The 20,183-nt window shown below is 41.3% G+C and overlaps 1 protein-coding gene across 2 annotated transcripts in view; it reads left to right on the forward strand.

Annotated features, from left to right (window-relative positions):
• Window positions 1–962: 962 nt before the first annotated feature.
• Window positions 963–20,183, forward strand: part of si:zfos-1056e6.1 (uncharacterized protein LOC107988029 homolog) — a 49,422-nt gene continuing 30,201 nt past the window's right edge. For both annotated transcript variants that reach the window (XR_007933571.1, XM_051919418.1), the window contains exons 1-3: window positions 963–1,095; window positions 8,532–8,599; window positions 11,517–11,564. Coding sequence is in view for 1 of the 2 variants with exons in the window: in XM_051919418.1 (XP_051775378.1) it covers window positions 1,011–1,095; window positions 8,532–8,599; window positions 11,517–11,564 (201 nt within the window). In the remaining variant the exon portion in view is untranslated. The remainder of the gene's footprint in view (window positions 1,096–8,531; window positions 8,600–11,516; window positions 11,565–20,183) is intronic.

Here is a 20,183-nt window from a genome sequence, read left to right on the forward strand (position 1 = left end):
ACAGACACCCCCCACGGGCGGCACGGTGGTGCAGTGGGTAGCGCCGCTGCCTCGCAGTTAGGAGACCCGTCTGGGTTCGCTTCCCGGGTCCTCCCTGCATGGAGTTTGCATGTTCTCTCCGTCTCTCCGTGCGTTTCCTCCCACAGTCCAAAGACATGCAGGTTAGGTGGATTGGCGGTTCTCACTTTTGCTTGGTGTGTGCTTGTGTGTGTCCTGCGGTGGGTTGGCACCCTGCCCAGGATTGGTTCCTGCCTTGTGCCCTGTGTTGGCTGGGATTGGCTCCAGCAGACCCCCGTGACCCTGTGTTCGGATTCAGTGGGTTGGAAAATGGATGGATGGATGGATAGACACCCCCCACTGGAATGCCCCAATTTAAGCAATAAAACACAGGCAGGAGAAAGCGTCAATCGTTATTCTTTATCTAAATCTCCGAAGAGGCAAAAAGCATCATATCAGTGTTTTTTCAAAGGAAAAAGTGTCCTCTGCGCTCTATTTATACAATCCATCCTTACTAATGATAATTGTTATAATGAAATGCACTCAAAAAATTCAATTCTAATATTGCAAAGCTAAGGTGACAACTTCACAAAACTCCACAAACGCATACCAGACCGATTTTTGCTTTCGGACGTAGCGGAAACTCAAAATCTTATTAATAAAGTTATAAAAATGAACAAAAACTGTGTTTAAAAAAATCCAACACAATTTAAAACATTTCCCCACGTTATATTTTGACCTAACCCTCCCCCCAACCGACCCACCACTTCTTCCTCCAGTTCTGATTCCTCCTGAACTGGGAACTGTGAGGCGTTCTTGGATAGGGAGCGGGAAAGCTGCGCGCCTAACTCAAAAAGCTGCATTGTGGGAATTGTAGTTTTACTACTACTACTAGTACTAGTAATGCTAGCGTCGAAACTTTCAGGATGCAGGCTGAGATTCTAGTGCATGATGGGAAACTTGTGTAGTCCTCCCAGTATGCAGCGCGAATCCACCTACCTAGCATCCTAAAGATGATGGCCATGCAGACTGCGCCTGGGGACAGACGGCACGACTCCTCAAAAGTCTGGGTAGCAATGAAAAGATTCGACCTTAACGGTAAGAGCTAAACCGCATTCGTGTCGTTCTGCTCGAGCGCTGCCCTTGTAGCTGAAGAGTGAAAGTAAATACAGTCCGTGGAGCCTGCGCGCGAATCGCTCGCCGTTACCATAGAAACGCCCGTCAGCTGTAGTGTAGGAGAAAAGTTAAGAACAGAAAAAGAAAAAAAGGTTCCTGAGATAAAAATACGGCGCTTCGAAGAAAAGTCTTTTATATCTGAATAGAGTGACCGACCTTCATGTAGGCCACACGAGGAAATGACAAGCCTGTCGAAATTCAGTGCAAAATAAATTATGATATAGGTTTAGGGTTAGGTTTATTTGTCATTTATAGGTTAACACAGGGCCAACATACAATGAAATGTGTATGACGAGAAAAACAAGTCTGACAGTTATTGCACAGATAATGTTTTATAAGTACAGATACATATTCCATAAAGTGCAGATGCATGTTCCAGTCAGTATTCCGAGTGTGTGCAGGTACAGTTTGTGTGTGAGTAGTGCAATGTAGATGTAATGTAAGTGTATGTAAGTGTTCAGGTGTTGCTGTTGAGGAGTCCAATGGCCTGGTGGTAAAAGCTGTTCTTAAGTCTCGTAGTCCGAGCAGCCAGACTCCTGTATCGTCTGCCAGACGGTAACAAGGAGAACAGCTGGCGTGCTGGATGGCTGTGGTCCTTTATGATGCTGCTTGTCTTACGCAAGCACCGATGGAGGTAAATGTCTTCAATGGCAGGAAGACTCTTGCCCGTGATGTGCTCTGCTGCCTTCACCACTCTCTGTAGTGATTTCCGGCTGCTGGCAGAGCAGCTCCCATACCAGACGGTAATGCAGCCCGTCAGCAGACTCTCGACCACACTCCTGTAAAAGTCTGAGGTGATGTTGGCATTCATGCCAAACTTCCTCAGCCTCCTCAGGAAGTAGAGCCGCTGGCGAGCTTTCTTGACCACAGTGTCTATGTGAAGGGTCCACGAGAGATCCTTGGTGATGTTTACTCCGAGGAACTTGAAGCTGTTAACCCTTTCAACTTCTATGCCGCTGATGTAGATGGCCTGGTGTTCTCTGCCTTGTTGTTTTCGATAGTCCACAATCATCTCCTTGGTTTTGCTGACGTTAAGAGACAAGTTGTTATCTAGGCACCAATTACTCAATGCCAGCACCTCCTCTCTGTAGGCCGTCTCATCGTTGTCAGTGATAAGGCCTATGATGGTTGTGTCGTCTGCAAACTTGATGATGGTGTTTGTGCCGTGTTTTGCAACACAGTCATGGGTGAGCAAGGAATACAAGAGGGGGCTAAGCACACAGCCCTGCGGCGCTCCTGTGTTTAAAATGAGTGATGAGGATGTGTGTTTGCCGACTCTCACCACCTGGGGCCTGTTTGTGAGGAAAGAGAAAATCCATCTGCAGATGGTCGTCCCCAACCCAAGGTCGTCAAGCTTCAAGACGAGTTTTGAGGGGATGATGGTGTTGAATGCCGAGCTGTAATCTATGAACAGCATTCTTACATATGTATTTCCTCTTTCCAGGTGGGTGAGGGCAGTGTTTATTGTTAGCGCAACGGCATCCTCTGTCGATCTGTTTGCTCTGTAGGCAAATTGGAGAGGATCCAGCGTGTCGGAGGGAGGAGCAGATGTAACCTTTGACTAGTTGCTCGAAACACTTCATAATGACCGATGTCAGTGCAACCGGGCGATAGTCATTCAGACAGGAGACCACAGGTTTCTTTGTGACAGGAATGATGGTATACAGTAGTCGTTAATGTGCATCCCAGTTTAAGTGGTTTTGCGTTACAATTGGAGTCCTTATATGAAAGTAAATAAGCAAACAAATATAGATAAGAAATTAACGAATCAGATTCCTTACTGACCTGTCTAGTTGAGGGTTCACAAGTAGCCATTACGTAAACCCAGCAGCATTGGGCAGAGAGAGGAACCAACACTTGACGGGTCGCCAGTCCATTGCAGGGCACACTCAAGCCACACACGCACCTTCAGTTTCAGAGTCTTGCCTGTTAGAAACCACAGTAAGACACACAAAACATGCAATGATACACAAACAACATCCAAGCCACAGTTCAAACGCATTACTATGAAACTGTAAGGTGCCATCGTAGCCATGAAGACTGCTATTTAAAATACAATAACATCCTTTGAAGTTTATCATGTAGGATCAGTAAAAATTAAGGAATCCTGGTCCAGGGCCACATGTAAAAACGGTGTGTATGCTCGTTTCCACGCTCACATCGCGATGTATAAAAACTAAACTTGGTGTAAAGCCACGCACGGCAGCATAACCCGTTGCATATGCAGATTTCCACTTTTGACCGTACATCATGTTTTAGTGTGGATTCTACACAATGCATTGTACAGTACATGAGTCCACAGGACTGGAACCTGCCTTGTGCCAAAAGCTGCTATATAAATGTAATGAATTATTATTATTATTACAGTGACTGGGCCTTGTGATTGACAAGTGAATTAGACAGATTTGATAATTCATGGATGGGCTCAGTAAGTGGACAGATATATAAAATTGCGAAAGTTGAATCATTTAACAAATATACCTGAAGATGGAAGAGGGTACATTTTTCATGTCGATACGTATGTATGTAATTATTATTCCATTTTAATGATAAGGCAGTGCCTTTGGAAATTTACTTAAGCACATATTAACATTTGTGAGAAATCTGCCCTTAACAAGTTTCTGTCTGTGTCCCCATGTTTTTGTGTAGATGGTGTTGTAAAGTAAGAACTGGTATGCACTGTACAAATTCATTTCATCATTTTAGACATATCAGTCATGTTCTCTCTTAGTCTTTGATTGTTTATACTGAAAAGATTCAACTCCTTAAATTTCACCTCATCGCTCAGACCTCTTAGCTCCAGAATCTGCCTATTCACTCTTCTGTGAACTTTCTCTAGTGCTGCTATGTCTTTTTTTTGTAATATGGTGATCAAAACTGAACACAGTACTCCAGTTGCGGCCTTACTAGTGCATTACGTAACTTAAGAATAACCTACCTTGACATATTCCCTACATCTTGTAAAATTCTGTATAACCTATCAGTCACCCTTTTAGCTTTCTTGGTCACTTCTGTCCCCTGTCTGGGTGTAGATCATGATGAGTCCACTATGACTCCTACGTTCTTCTCATAAAATGTACTTTCAAGTTGCAGACCTCACACTGTGTATTCAGATATGACATGTTGACTTCCTACATGTAACTATTTACATTTACTTACAATGCATTCCACCTGCCACAGCCTGTCTGCTGTCCAAGTCCCTCTGTAATGATTCAGCAGTTTCTAGATTATCTGCCAATCCACCTATCTTGGTATAATCTGCAAACGTATCTGATTTATTGGTTATGGTCTGTTCAGATCATTTATGTGCATTAACAAGAGCAGTGGCCCCAGCTCTGATCCCTGAAGGACACCACATCTTACGTCTAGTAATTCTGAAAAAGTTTCCCTCACCATAAGATTTTGCTTCCTTCGTTTAAGGCAGTTTTATACTCGCCTACAGACCGCACCCCGAGCTTCCACTTTACAGTTTGATCAGTAGCCTTTCATGGGGTACCTTATCAATTTCCTTCTGAAAATCAAGATAAATAATCTCATATGCACCTCTTAGTGTTTCTTCCTCATATGAACCCGTGTTGTGTATTTGCTAACACCCCTGTTCTAGACATGTGCTGCTCAATCTTTTCTTTAATGTACCCGTGTTGCCCGTTAAGCTTGCTGGCTTCACTGGACTTTCCTTTGTATTACTGTAGGCTTATAGAAGCTTTTTCATTTCTTACTTTGTTGTGTTGTGCTTTGATCCAATCTGTGTTACTCTGAACACTGTTGTTTACTTTTTGTTAATAAATCTCCCTTTTTTATCTTATGTGGACTTCTTTTATTTATTCTGAGTCGGCAAAAGCCCTTGAATGCCTACTATGGACCACATTCTTCCTGGAATGTTTCAATTGAGTTGACTTTCCTGACAGTAAGATACTGTAACCGGCTGATCTGAATTGTCTCACTGATTGATTTGGTTTCAGCAAGGGGTCAAAAGCTTGATGTTGTCAGCTTTCTAGTAATCCACGTGAGTCTGAATCTGAGAGGATCCCAGTGTGGCCAGGACTGTGTCCATGGTGTTTAGACAACCACGCAGTTTGCTAAAATAAAAAAAGTGCTGAAAACATTCAGGATTAAAATTGACTTTTGAGAGGTAAGAAGTTGTGTAATGATTTGTCATTTGGGGAATGAAGGCCATTGTTTCACATGTGCAAAAAAATAGCCAAACTCCAAACTAGTGCTGAGTATGTGAAAGGCGACTGCCATGTGTAATACTGTGGGTCAAGAAATCCAGTCCATATGTGTCAATACTGAGCCTTCCACAGGGCACACCGCAGGCATATCCATATTGTATTCAGAGTCATTTTGAAAATTATTATGGGTGTTATTTGGATGCAAGCAGACGTGTTCTCCCTTTTTAACATTTTTAAAAGTTTTTTTAACATTGTTTTCAGTTTATGGTTTATTTTCCCTTAATGAAAATTGGGTTTAAATTATTGTTTTATGGAGGTGGCACAGTGGTAGCGCTGCTGCCTCACAGTAAGGAGACCTGGGTTCACTTCCCGGGTCCTCCCTGCGTAAAGTTTGCATGTTCCCCCCATGTCTGCGTGGGTTTCCTCCCACAGTCCAAAGACATGCAGGGTGGGTGCATTGGCGATCTTAAATTGTCCCTAGTATGTGCGTGTGTTTGTGTGCCCTGTGGTGGGCTGGCACCCTGCCTGGGAGTTGTTCCTGCCTGTTGGCTGTGATTGGCTCCAACAGACCCCCGTGACCCTGTAGTTAGGATATAGCAGGTTGGAAAATGACTGACTGTTGTTTTATGTTAATATCAGTTGTACAATATGCACAATTGGGGCAACGATGGAAGCGCCCCCAGTATTATTTAAGAGCCCAGCAGATCATCACAAGGTTGTGGCCGTATTATTATTTTCAACATTTGTCTTACAGCTCTCTTTTTGAATTTTGGATTGTGTAAGTGCTCTTATTTTGATTTTTATTCAAAGAATTTCTCAGTGTGGCCTGATGGTGCAGTAGTAACACTGCTGCCTCCTCGCAGTAAGGAGATCTGGGTGTTCCCTGCATGGAGTTCACATGTTCTACACTTCGGCATGTGGGTTTCCTTCCACATTGCATAGACATGCAGGCTTGGTGAATTAGAGATGCTAAATTAGCCCCTGATGTGTGTGTGTGTGTGTGTGTGTGTGTGTGTGTGTGTGCTCACTCTATGATGGACCGGCGCCCTGTCGAGGGATTGTTCCTGTCTTGCTGGGATAAACTGCAGCTTCCCAACAACCCTGCACTTCATAAGCAGGTTTGAAAGATTTATTTAAAAGAATAAGATCTGAAGCCTTGTAGACAGGTTTCCCCACATTGGTTCACCTTTTAGGCATAATCCATTTTTACTGTTTTTTCTTTTTTTTGAATTTTGTTTTGTTAAAAAACATTTTATTATAAAGAATTATTGTTTTTGGTATGTTGTGTTTTACAAAGCCTTAAATAATCTGCTCCATCTTATATTTCAGAATGCCTCTCACCTTACACTCCAGATCATAACCTTAGATCTTCAAATGAGTGTCTGCTTATAATTCCAAGAGCCAAACTTAAAAGAAGTGGTGAGGCGGCCTTCTAAAATCTAAAATATATATGATAGAAATTTGCCAGGCTAATACGGTGGAGCACTTTAAAAAACTGCTAAAAACCCTTTATTTGAACATGGCTTTCTCTGAGCTTCATTTTAGTGTAACCCTGATTTTCTGTATATGCATTGAACTCTCTTTTTATTTTCATGGCTCCAAAATCCATACTAGCCCCTACTTTCACTGCTGTTCTCTTTCGGGTTTTCTGTGGTGGCAATCTGCACCCCCACCTCCCCGTCAAAGCACTGTGCTGTCCCTACATTGGTGGATTGAAGGCCAGAGGTCCACAAGACCATCATCATCTAATTCTTCCACGTGAAGCCTGAAATCCATGAGGACTGATTGAGCTCATTGATGTCAGGTAGAATGCCTAGTAGGGGCTGGGTGGTCTCGTGGCCTCAGAACGCCTCCAGATTTTTTTTTTTTGTCCTCCCTGGCCATCGGACCTTACTTTATTCTTTGTTAATTAGTATTGCCTAATTTTTATATATATATTTTATTCTTTCTTCATCTTGTAAACCACTTTGAGCTACATCATTTGTATGAAAACATGCCGTAGAAGTTAATGTTGTTGTTGTGGCCAGGGGTTTTCTACAGTTCCCCTCTTCCTTTTTTGAACAGTACAGCCTTTACCCCTTTTGGTAGGCTAGAACAGGGGTCGCCAACTCCAGTCCTGGAGGACCACCGTGGCTGCAGGTTTTCATTCTAACCCTTTTCTTAATGAGTGGCCTGTTTTTGCTCCTAATTAACTTCTTTTGAACTAATTTTAATTGACTTGCTGTTGACGATTCAGATCCCTTAATTGTTTCTTTTTCCTTAATTAGCAGCCAAACAAAAATGAGATACAAAATGAGCCAAAACAACTGATGTCCATCATACAATATCTGAACATAAAGAAAGATGAAGGTCTCAGGAATGTCAATCTGCTTAGGTCCACAAAACATTTGACCAGGGCTCTTAGAAAAGAGAAAGTCAACAATTTCAGAAATGTCTGCTAATGCACCACGAGAGCAGCAACAAGCCACGAAATTATTGAACGGGTTCAATTAATGACAAGAATTGGCACCTCATTAAGCAGCTGGTTAGAGTGAAATTGGTTGGAGTTTGAGGCCCTGACTTAGTTGGTCTTCTGTTGGCTTCCTCTCTTCACATTTCATTTCTGTTTGGGTGCCATTTAAGGAAAGAACTGAAGCAATTTAGAGGAACAATGAAGAAATTCAGAGGAACAAATCTTTAAAAAGCAAGTCGATTAAAATGAATTCACAAGTTAATTAGCAGCACAAACAGGGCACTCATAAAAAAAAAAAAAAAACGGTTAGAATGAAATCCTGCCACCACAGTGGTCCTCCAGGACCGGACGTGGTGACCCCTGGACTAGAAGGCTTCTTTTGAGTTTGGAGTGAGGCTCATTTTGATTTCTAGGCCTCACTTAAATAAGAGGTTAGACTCTGGATGCGAAGCCTCATCGTGAGTTTCATGAGCAGTAATGTTTAAGAAAACACACTGATAAAACTGTTCCTTCACCATCTTATGCTTCCACTTCCACTAACGTTTTGTTATGCCAAACATGAGATTTGTGTGTATGCAGTGTATCGATTTTATTTTGGTACAATACCTGGTAGACTCTCTCAAAGGAGTGTGTGCGCACAGGTTTATGTAAGAAATGAAAAAGGCAAATAAACAGTAAAATGTTCTATTAGTTTAGCTTGTTTCTCTTCAGTAAAGGTGTTGTTTTTTTCCTAGATAGCAGAATAATCTCACTGAAGGAGATCCATATTCCCTGTGGTTCAGAATCAGCAGCTGTGAAAGAGGTAAGAACCCTTGAACCGTTTCTCATAAATTGCACCCTTTAATATTTGAAAGTCTTAGAGACTCATAGATCAATTATTATTAACAGTGAAAATCTGGATTAAGTGGAATATACAGTGGATTCACTTTCAAGTTCACTTTCTGTACACTTTATTGTGTTGCAGATTTCATTTGAAATGGATACATTTTCCATTTTTGCCAATCAGTCTACACTCAGGTACCCATAATGTTAAAGCAAAAAGGTGTTTTCAAAAAGGTTTTCAATTTTTATTACAAACTAGCCATCCCCCACAGCTTCACCCCGCATATTAGTGAAACAGGATAGTGAGGAGGGTCCGGCCCAGCTCTCTATTCCTGATGTCACTCTTACCCCTCCCCTCGGCCCGCAGCCTCTGTCTCAGATTAGCACGAACTATAGTACTTAGCGTGATGAGAGAAGTCGCAAAATCAACCAGAATGTTCAAGCAAATTATAGAAAAAAAAGATCTAAATCCATTAAGTAGTTCTGTCGTTCACTAACTAAGCGGAGTTAAGGTTACGCCCAGTTTTGTCATGGTAGAGTAATATATTGCTCTGCTTTCCCCTATTGTATTATTAATATGTAGCCTTTGTCAGAATGCCTAATCTCACAGACTTACCACTGTTTATAAGGTATTATGGTATATAACTTATCCCCACCTTCTCCTCTATATCTATAGGCAATTAGGTGTAGTAAAAAGACAAGCAGGAGTTAAGTTACACATAAAACAATGAATTATTGATAATAATCATAAATAATAACAATTTGCAAAGTACATTTGAATATTGGCAACCATTCAACCTGATTAAATGGTGATGTGTAGTTTCAGGCGGCACACAGACTTGTAGTTATTTAAAATGTCTCTAGTTAAAGCATCGTTCAGCTTTCTTCAGAACAGACCGTATGCCTGTTCCAATATGGCTGCTAAGCTGTGGTCTCCATTGTGTTGTCCTTTTATTTCATGGTGTGATGGTCTTCATCAGTTGTTGGTTAGAAAGAGAGAGAGATAGTGTGAGGTTAAGCAAGTAAATTTATAGATGTTCTGTCCAACCCCTAGAGCCAATAGGACATCATGGTACTTAAAAGCTTCTGATCCAAGCCAATTCCAAACTGCCATACTTCAGACCAATGGGGGAATAGAACATCTTAAAACCTGCCCCCCCAACGAGACCATATGTCTTTATGGCTTTTTTGCGAGGGTTGAAAGACTTTAGCAGAGAAACACTCGCCAAACTGGTTTAAAGCACACCCCCCAAATCCTGTCGTAAAATTCAAAGAGATCCATTGCTTGGGTTGTAAACATGAATGCTTCTCACTAATGTTACATTGCTTTGCCTAGATTACAAATAAAGATATACAAAATATTTATTAAGTTATATGCAAAATCTCACATCACAACACGCCCCAAGGCAGACACGTGAGTGAGGAGGGCCACATTCCCCACCCCGCAGCCCGATGAGTTTCACTTGGATCTGCGCTAATAAATCAGTACCACAAGCGAACTCTCATACTTAGCGCGATGAGAGAAGTCGCAAAAATCAACAGAATGTTCAAGCAGATTATAGAAAAAAACCCAATCTAAATCCGTTAGGTAGTTCTCTCGTGAAAAGCGGACAGACATACAAACGGGTCTAATAAACTATAAGAAATTTCATTCTTGGACCACAAAATTTTTAAAACCGTTTCTTAGCAAGCACCTATGGACCAACGGTAACCTACATTCCAAATTTCAAGTTCCACGTCCTCATGGTTCGGGAGATTTCGTGATGAGTGACTCAGTGGTATTTGGCTTTTATATATATATATATATATATATATATATATATATATATACAGTAATCCCTCCTCCATCGCGGGGGTTGCGTTCCAGAGCCACCCGCGAAATAAGAAAATCCGCGAAGTAGAAACCATATGTTTATATGGTTATTTTTATATTGTCATGCTTGGGTCACAGATTTGCGCAGAAACACAGGAGGTTGTAGAGAGACAGGAACGTTATTCACTGCAAACACTGCAAACAAACATTTGTCTCTTTTTCAAAAGTTTAAACTGTGCTCCATGACAAGACAGAGATGACAGTTCAGTCTCACAATTAAAAGAATGCAAACATATCTTCCTCTTCAAAGGAGCAAACAAATCAATAGGGCTGTTTGCTTTTAAGTATGCGAAGCACCGCGGCACAAAGCTGTTGAAGGCGGCAGCTCACACCCCCTCCGTCAGGAGCAGAGAGAGAGAGAGAGAGAGAGAGAGACAGATAAAAAAATCAATACGTGCCCTTCGTGCTTTTAAGTATGCGAAGCACCGTGCTGCATTCGCTTCACGAAGCAGCTGCACAGAAGGTAGCCAACGTGAAGATAATCTTTCAGCATTTTTAGACGAGCGTCCGTATCGTCTAGGTGTGCGAACAGCCCCCCTGCTCAATCCCCCTACGTCAGGATCAGAAAAAGTCAGCGCAAGAGAGAGAGAGAGAAAAGTAAGTTGGGTAGCTTCTCAGCCATCTGCCAATAGCGTCCCTTGTATGAAATCAACTGGGCAAACCAACTGAGGAAGCATGTACCAGAAATTAAAAGACCCATTGTCCGCAGAAATCCGCGAACCAGCAAAAAATCCGCGATATATATTTAAATATGCTTACATATAAAATCCGCGATGGAGTGAAGCCGCGAAAGGTGAAGCGCGATATAGCAAGGGATCACTGTATATAGGTTACATAAAACTGTATCTCTTATCTAAAATAAAGATTGGTCGATGATGCAGCTTGCTCTCATTTCTGCTGTATATAATAAAGATTGATCGATTGACTCCTGTCTGCATCCCCAGTTGTAACAGTCCTCTCCATCTGACACTCTTCTTTGATAAGCAGTCTTTTTAGTTGTTGACGATGACTACTTTCTTTTCAGATTCTTTGCCACTCCTTCAGACTGAACAGTTCCACCGCTGTATTCAAGGTAATGACTTCATTAAAACACCTAAGATGAACTCCTTAATTGCTGTGTAATGGCGCAAGACATTTCAGTTGTTAGTTTGCTTTCTTTTGGGTGTGTGAGGCTGTTCATAAAAACTGTAATCAAGGCCAGCGTATTCGGCAGTTACATTCGTTGTTCAGCTGCTTTAAGACATCATCTCCTCTGTTCAGCATGAGGTATTTCTAGCAGAAGTATTTGTTTATTTATCTTTAAGTCAACGTAAATCTTCAGTTGATGGCTGAAACTTCTTGACTGTGTTTTATTTTATACTAGCTGTGTTACCTTTGCAGCCTTTGTCGATTTTCTTAAATCGTTTGACTCAATTGATTGAGCTGCCCTGTGGGACATCTTGAGGGTTTGCAGGATCCCCTCAAGGTTGCTTTATATCATGGCCGGCGTGTACACTGGTCCTGTGAATGCTGTGCAGAGTGGAGGCAGGACCTCTGTGTTTTTCCCAGTTGATTCCGGGGTTCGTCAGTGGTGTGTTCAGCTCCTATTCTGTTCAATGCTTGCATGGACTGGGTATTGGGCAAGGTTGTGGGTTCCAGTGGCTGTGGGGCATCAGTTGGTGAAGAAAGATTCACGGATCTTGACTTTGCTGATGATGTTGTGATCTTCACGGAGTCAATGGAGGCTCTGATCGGGGCACTTGAGAGAGTGAGCAAGGGGTCTGAGGGTCTGGGCTTGCGAGTGTCCTGATAAAGAGCCAGGCCTTTAATCACCTCTCGGGCACAACCATCAGCAGTGTGTCTGTCTGCGGAGAGAGTGTTGACCTCGTCGAGAGGTTTACTTACCTTGGCAGTGACATTCATGTCTGGTGACTCTCCCTATGAAGTCAGTAGACGGATTGGGAGAGCATGGGGGGTCATGAGGTTGCTGGAAAGGGGTGTGTGGCGCTCCTGATATCTATGCAAAAGGACGAAGGTCCAAGTCTTTGGAGTCCTGGTGCTTCCTGTCTTACTATATGGTTGCGAGACATGGATGCTATCCAGTGAACTGAGATGAAGACTGGACTCCTTTGGTACTGCGTCTCTCCGGAAAATCCTTGGGTACCGTTGGTTGACTTTGTGTCGAATGAGCGGTTGCTCATGGAGTCCAGAATGAGGCACATTACCTGCATTGTGAGGGAGCATCAGTTACGGCACTACGGCCATGTGGCACGTTTCCCCGAGGCTGATCCAGCTTGTGAGATCCTCATAGTTGGGGACCCGAGTGGCTGGACCAGGCCAAGGGGTCGCCCACGTAACACCTGGCTGCGGCAGATAGAGGGTCATTTCTGGAGGGTGGGACTGGACAGCGTGTCTGCCTGGGGGGGTTGCCAACTGGGATCCAGAGCTGTTTCGTCATGTAGTGGATGCGGCAACGTGCTGTACCAGTGCATGCTCCCTAACTTGACTTGACTTGATTACCTAAAACAATGGGCCTTGGTTAGAGTGGTGTCAGTTTATCCAGTGTATTAAAAGCACTATGTAACTAGCTGTGTTTTTAGGGGGTAATATTATTAGTTTGCTGGAGTTTCTTGCTCTAGAACAGGGGTGGGCAATGTCGGTCCTGGAGAGCCGCAGTGGCTGCAGGTTTTTGTTCCAACCCAGTTGCTTAATGAGAAGTCAATTACTGCTGATGAAACACTTATTGCTTAAGTGACATTTTGATGCTTCATTTTAGTGGTCTCACTTGCCAAGGTTCCCCACCCTTAATTGCTTATTTCAGTCTTAAGCATCTGCATTCAGTGTTTTAATGGCTGCTTAATAGCAATAAGATGTAAATGACAAAGCAGTCAGCAGTTCTTCATCTAGCTTGTTTCGATTTACATCTCTGTGTGTTCATCATGCACTGTTTGATTTATTAAAACACTTAAATGAAAATGTGACAGGCTTCAAAGCATTTTGATGATACCCTTGGAAAGGAAAAAATCTATGATATAAGAACCTGGCATTGCAGACTAACAAGCCATAAAATTAAATAAAGTCTGAGATTGGAAAGGTTTGGTTTCTAATTAAGCAATTAGGTTGGAATGAAAACCTGCAGCCACTGCGGCCCTCCAGGACAGACATTGCCCACCCCTGCTCTAGAACATACTACAGACAATCAGTCATGAGTAAAACATTTGTGTTGTAGATCCATTCTTGCTTTTCCTAGTGATTGACCACGACTTTTGTTTTTGGTCACTAGAAAACACAATTTTGCAGAAAACTCTATTCTTTTTGAATTGTCATTAGTAGGAGTAATGGGAGTTTTGAATATAAATATAATTTCACCTTGTAACACATCGTGTGAAAATGGTAGCTTTAATCAGATTTGAATATAATGCTTAGATCTATATTCTTGTACCATTACAGTGTTTTGGAGGGTTTCCATCAAAAGCAACATACACTAAATCATGGTTTACTTTACTTATTACATACAGCCCTGACATTTATGCGATGCACATTTTTTGGCCTGTGCAATAAATTGAACGTTTCAAGCAGTTCAAAAGAAATAATATGGTGAACCGTGTACAGTTTCCACCTCTTCTATGTCTGTTCATGGGGCCTGCCTTTACTGAGCTGTGCAAGAATTTAAACTGACCAGGGCATGCTGTCACTTCTGGCTTGTGTTGTACCCTGGGCTTGGAGTGGGCTGCCACCTCACTGTTTCTGCTTTGCGAAATGGAGCATAGCAGCACATTGCGGTCTGAGGGGTATCTCAGTTCTCCATTATGTGTATTTTACCTTTAAAGGCCCCTGTCACCCACTCAGTTGTTTGAAGTATAAGTACTGTATATAAGCGAGGCTGACAATCCAAGTGGGACGACCATACCCTACTGCCCATCCAACCCTCACTGAATTTGTATGTATTCCATAACGCACTGCGAGGACTGCCAACAGCTCAGACAGTCTAGCCAAGGGTGCAACTAGCTGACCACGTTTTCTTTGAGCTTCATGCAACCTTCCATTTTGGCCTTCATCTACAGCCCAGTTTATCTCTGTGATTCCTTCTCAACCCTCAGCAAGAAAATTACATTTTTGCTAAGAACATCCTGCTTACTATAGCATTCATTTCAACAATAATGGACATATAAAAATAAACCACAAGTCAGCCATTTATCTTTTTTTTTTCTGTAATGCCTCCACGTTTTAGTCAAATCAATCAAAGCATTTTTGAGATTTTGGGATGCTTAGTTTTTCTGGGGTTACCCCTGAATATTGATATATCAGAATATCCTTTCTTAGTGGATACCTATTGACCTAGATGTACAATCCTGCCAAATTTCAACGTTTTTAACTAAATAAGGAATAGTGTTTATGTTGATGATTGATTGAGTGAGTCAGTACATATAGAGTAGATACAGATTAGATTAACCGTTGTGATGCCCAAGGGCGTGGACAGCCTCCCTAACCCCGACACAGACAGGCAGGACACAGGTGTTAGTCCACACGGCACACAGGCACAAACAGCACAGTCCCTATTGCCGCCAGTCTTTCCACCTCCACTCATCATCAAGAGCTTTGTCTTCTTCCTTCTGACTCCAGCCATTGAGTGTTGGTGGCTGGCTTCTTTTATAGGGCACCCGGAAGGAGTCCAGGTGCCCAACGAGCTTCTTCCAGTAGCACTTCCGTGTGTGGTGGAAGTATTGAGCAAAGGCTGTGAATACTTATGTACATGTGCTTTCTCAATTTTTTTATTTTTAATAAATTTGCAAAAAATCTCAAGTAAACTTTTTTCTCGTTGTCATTATGGGGTGTTGTGTGTAGAATTCTGAGGAAAAAAGTGAATTTAATCCATTTTGGAATAAGGCTGTAACATAACAAAATGTGGAAAAAGTGATGCGCTGTGAATACTTTCCGGATGCACTAATATATATATATATATATATATATATATATATATATATATATATATATTATAGAGAGAGAGAGAGATTTTATTGTAAAGCAGTTTGGCTACAGCAATACTGATGCTGTTTTAAATGTGCTCTATAAATAAATTGACTGACCCTCTGTTGGGCTTAACATTTGGTAAAAGTGAATAAAACGTAAAAGTGATTTAAAATGACTTAAAAGAGTAAATATAACACACCATTTTCTTCTTATTTTTGATTTTGATTTTTGATTTGATGTAATTTATTATTCCCCGAGGGGAAATTTGTCTTTTTGCATGACCTTTGGAGGTCAGCGGGCAGGGTCGGCCATTGTACAGTGCCCCTAGAGCAGTTTTCTGTTAAATGAAGAGAAAGACCGTTCTCCAAACTGCTTACTTCAGTCAGGGACATGGAGGCATGGAATGTGTCCTGACTAAATCCATCAAAAAACGAGAGCCCAACCTAAATGGAACACCAGTCTGTTTCAGGACCCACAAACACCCACATGAGGACAATTTAAAAGAAGCAATTACCATATATACTCGCGTATAAGTCGGGTCTTTAAACCCTAAAAATCGACCATAAAATCAGACCCCGACTTATATACCCGTTCAAAAATGCGACACTTAAATTTAAAGTTAAAAATCTTCTTGCCTCCTCCAATCTCGCACAAATTCCTAAGACACATCCAATTTTATTGCAGCAGCGCAGTTACCAAATTCTTTTGCCTCTTCAACGACTTTTCATTTAAAACTAGCTTCATATTTTCTTCTGATCAAATGCTCCATTGTAGATAAGGGATGCTCTTATGATAAAGGTGTATGAGGGTGTGAGATACAAAAAACACAAATCAGTGCAAATGTCGCTTCAGAATACAGTAGGTCGGGTATCACCGTGTGGTCACAGAGGCACAATACATAGAAAAAAGAAAGCCTGTGTGCTCCGTGGTTACTCTGTCAGGTTGGCATTAGCATATCATAATCTCTTGGACCAATAGTGTGAGTTTTCCGCATTCGATTTATACAACTGACATTATAAAATACTGGAAATTATACGGTAAAATCAAGCCCTCACTTATCCGCGGGAAAACTTAAATGCGAGTATATACGGTAACTTACCTTTCACATCCCGATTATGAATGGAGCTCCGCACAAACAGTAATCAGGTGTAGGCCTCAGACCCAGAAGGCTGAGTTCACACTGAAGCAGGACTCCCCACTTCACCACCATTTATAATACCAGTCCTGAGCTGGACTAAGTGGGATCAGCAATGGATGGATGGATGGATCCTGTGGAGGAAAAGACATATTTTAGACATTTAATTCTCCACAGAAATGAGCGTTATTTCTGTAACTGTAGGTGTGACATCTGTGCTGAATGGCATTGTGCATGTAATATTAAATATAAATATTAACTCAGCAGAGGCAAAGATTGTTTGTGGGATTTTAACCCAGTACACGTTAACAAGTATGGCATAGTGCTGCAAGGAAAAAAGTTAAAGATTAAATTGAAGTGCTTATAAAACAGTGTAAGCATCATTTCATAGATCAGATATTACAGATAAGATCCATCCCTGATCAAACTCGCCTAACGCAGTTGAAGGCTGTGATGACCCTAGAGAGCAAAGTAAACCAGCAGATTCCCTTCCTTTATGAAAATTATAGTCTGACCCTTCACGAATCTAAAAACAGGTTCATTACAGCCTTATACAAATATGTATTGTGTTTCATTTGGAAGTACTTATTCTGTATAATTATGATTACAGTATGTGCAAATTCCTGCCGTTACTGGACTGTTAAGATGTTTTTTTTTCCTCTTAATGTTAGCTTCTGAATTTCAAGGTGTGGTTTTCCTTGGCACACAATAATAATAATAAAATGATGGGCGTGAGCCAAGCTTTCATTTTTGTTTTGCTTTGACTTATTTTCTAATGCATTTTGATAATGCAAATTCCTGGCATATGAACACCTCACTTTCAGTTCAAAATTATACATTTCAACAAAAGGACAATCACCTCAGGCTTTATGGTTGGGTTGTGTACTCCAGTTGTACAAACAAAGCCAGAAATGGAAATTCAAGACCAGTACGCCATCCTGGAACAATTTGGTCATTTATCAGAATACATCACAAGTCCCAGTTTAGGATGGGCACACTACAGATGACACCCTGTTGTAACCCTCACACTAACATGGCAGCAGTTTATGTGATTAGGCAGAGGGGAACTGAAAAATGCCGTGTGGGTTCTGCTTGAAGCACATCTGCTAGGATTCCTGTGCAGTGAATGAACGACCACCAAATATGAGCTGGGTTTGTCTCATAACTGTAACATAATGGATTATATGAAGAAGTTGCCCTCTCACCCATTGAAATGTCTTTAAAAATGCTCTTTTTCAATACACTAACATTTATTGTATTGTGTATATATAGATTATTATAGTATATTATTATACTACAGTTAATAGTTGTGGTTAAGGGTTTAGAGTAGAAACCACAAGGTTGACAGTCTGATGTAGACCTCACAATTCACACTAAGTGGGCACTTAAGTCCACCTGCTTGCCTGCTATGCCAAACAGCTAGTCATGCAGCTGAATCCCATTGCAGTGTGCAATACAGCCAGGAGGTGGATCAAAAATTAGAGTAGATAGATAGATAGATAGATAGATAGATAGATAGATAGATAGATAGATAGATAGATAGATAGATAGATAGATAGATAGATAGATAGATAGATAGATAGATAGATACTTTATTAATCCCAAGGGGAAATTCACAATTTAGAAAATTCAATTTGAATTTAAAAATTTAAACAAATTCAATTTAGAGTGGCAAAGACGTTGATCTAAGTCATAGCAGCACTTGAAGCTGTGCAGAGGAGAGCAACCAAGTGCATCATGGAACTTAAGGACATGTTCTACTCCAAAACAGACTCTAAAAATGAAACATGAAATGTTTCACCTTGAGCAGAGGAGACTGCGTGGAGACCTAATCCAGGCCTTCAAAATACACAAAGGCATCGATAAAGTAGATCCAGTAATGTTCTCTTAGCTTAAGGTGAATCACATCGTCAAGTACATCAGTGGAAATTAAGGGAAAGTGCTTTTAAGACTGGAGCCAGGAAGTGCTTCTTTACACAAAGAGTCGTGGAAATCTGGAACAAACTACAGAGACATGGAGTTGACAACCTTTGAGAAGAATCTGGATGAGATATGGGACAGCTGAGCTGTTGACTAAACAAACGGGCTTGATGGATGGAATGGTCTCCTTTCATCTGTCAGATTTCTTATCTTCTTATGTTGACCATTGTAGGCCTCAGGGCCATCTTAACGCATGGGCATGCTAGGCAGTTGCCAGAGGTCCCCATGCTAATCTATGTACTGTACGTTGTGATTTACTGAGTGGTTGTGTAGGTAGGGCCCCCAGTGCACTGCTTTGCCCGGGGGCATATAATGCTGTTAAGGCAGCCCTGGTAGGACTATTGGTTCCAGCATCTCAGAAACAACAGCCGTCCTGAGAGTTTCAAGCTCCACAGTCTCAAGAGTAGAGCTGTTCAAACTGGGGGTGTTGCAACATGACGTGAGGGGTGTTGCAATGGGAGAGCTCTAATTTGGTTTACATTTTCAGTATAGATCAGCAGTTCGTACTTAAGATCTGAATGCTCATATAAAAATCAAGAGTGGTGTCCCCTCGACTTTCTCGTATACTCAGATATGGGGATGGATATTTGAGGAGTAAACCGCAAGACAATGGTTATATTTTTTTATTATGTACATTAAAGAACCATCACCACCAAATCAAATCAAATTAATAATATATTGTACAATTATTCTAAAAGTAAAGTTGAATAAACCGGACTCTGCAGCTGCATGAATAAAAGGTAAAGTACCACTTCTGGTTAGCGGAAATAGCCCAAAAGTTGATAGAATCTATGTTTTGTACCAAATACTTGTATGCAGTACTTGGTTGACCTGAGTGAAAGCACACTCAAGTTATCGTGTTTACACACAGATGGACACACAGACATCATTCCAAAACTCAGGGAAGTCTAAAATGTCGAGATTCATCAAAATCTCGAAATCAAATTTTTGGACAATTACAACACTTTCCCTATGAGAAAGTTAATTGTACTCAGAAAGTAAATCAGACTTATTTTAGACAAATGTCGAGATTCATCAAATTCTTGAGGTTGAATTTTTGGGAGATTACAATACTTTCCTTATATTTTGTATATGAGAAAGTAAATCAGCACCACACTGAACAGTGTGAGTTTTTTTTTTTTTTTTTTTTTTTTTTTTTTTTACAGTGTCTGGAGTGCCAATCCTGCCACCAACCCCCAGGTTTTCCCTGCAAGTTAGAATGTAACTTAAATATTTGGGGTGTTTCATATACAGTGCCTATTAAAAGTCTTCACCCTCTTGCAACTTTTCACATCTCTCTCTATATAAAATCCAACATCTGTCTGCCTGTCTGTTTGTATGTCTGTCCGCTTTCCACGGGAGAACTACTTAACGGATTTAGATCAGGTTTTTTTCTGTAATTTGCTCAAACAATCCGACTGATTTTATTATCATAGTTCACTTGTAGTACCGATTTATTTGCGCCAATCTGGGAGAGATGCAGAAGGCCATTGGGCAGGGCCCTCGTCACTCACACGCCAGCCTCTGGGTGTATCTTACATCTGCTTAGCTAGCAAATGAGAAAACTACATAATGGATTTAGATCGGGCTTTTTTCTAGAATTTTCTTGAACATCCTGGTTCATTT

This window comes from Erpetoichthys calabaricus, chromosome 15 (genome assembly GCF_900747795.2).
Source record: "Erpetoichthys calabaricus chromosome 15, fErpCal1.3, whole genome shotgun sequence".
NCBI lineage: Eukaryota > Metazoa > Chordata > Cladistia > Polypteriformes > Polypteridae > Erpetoichthys > Erpetoichthys calabaricus.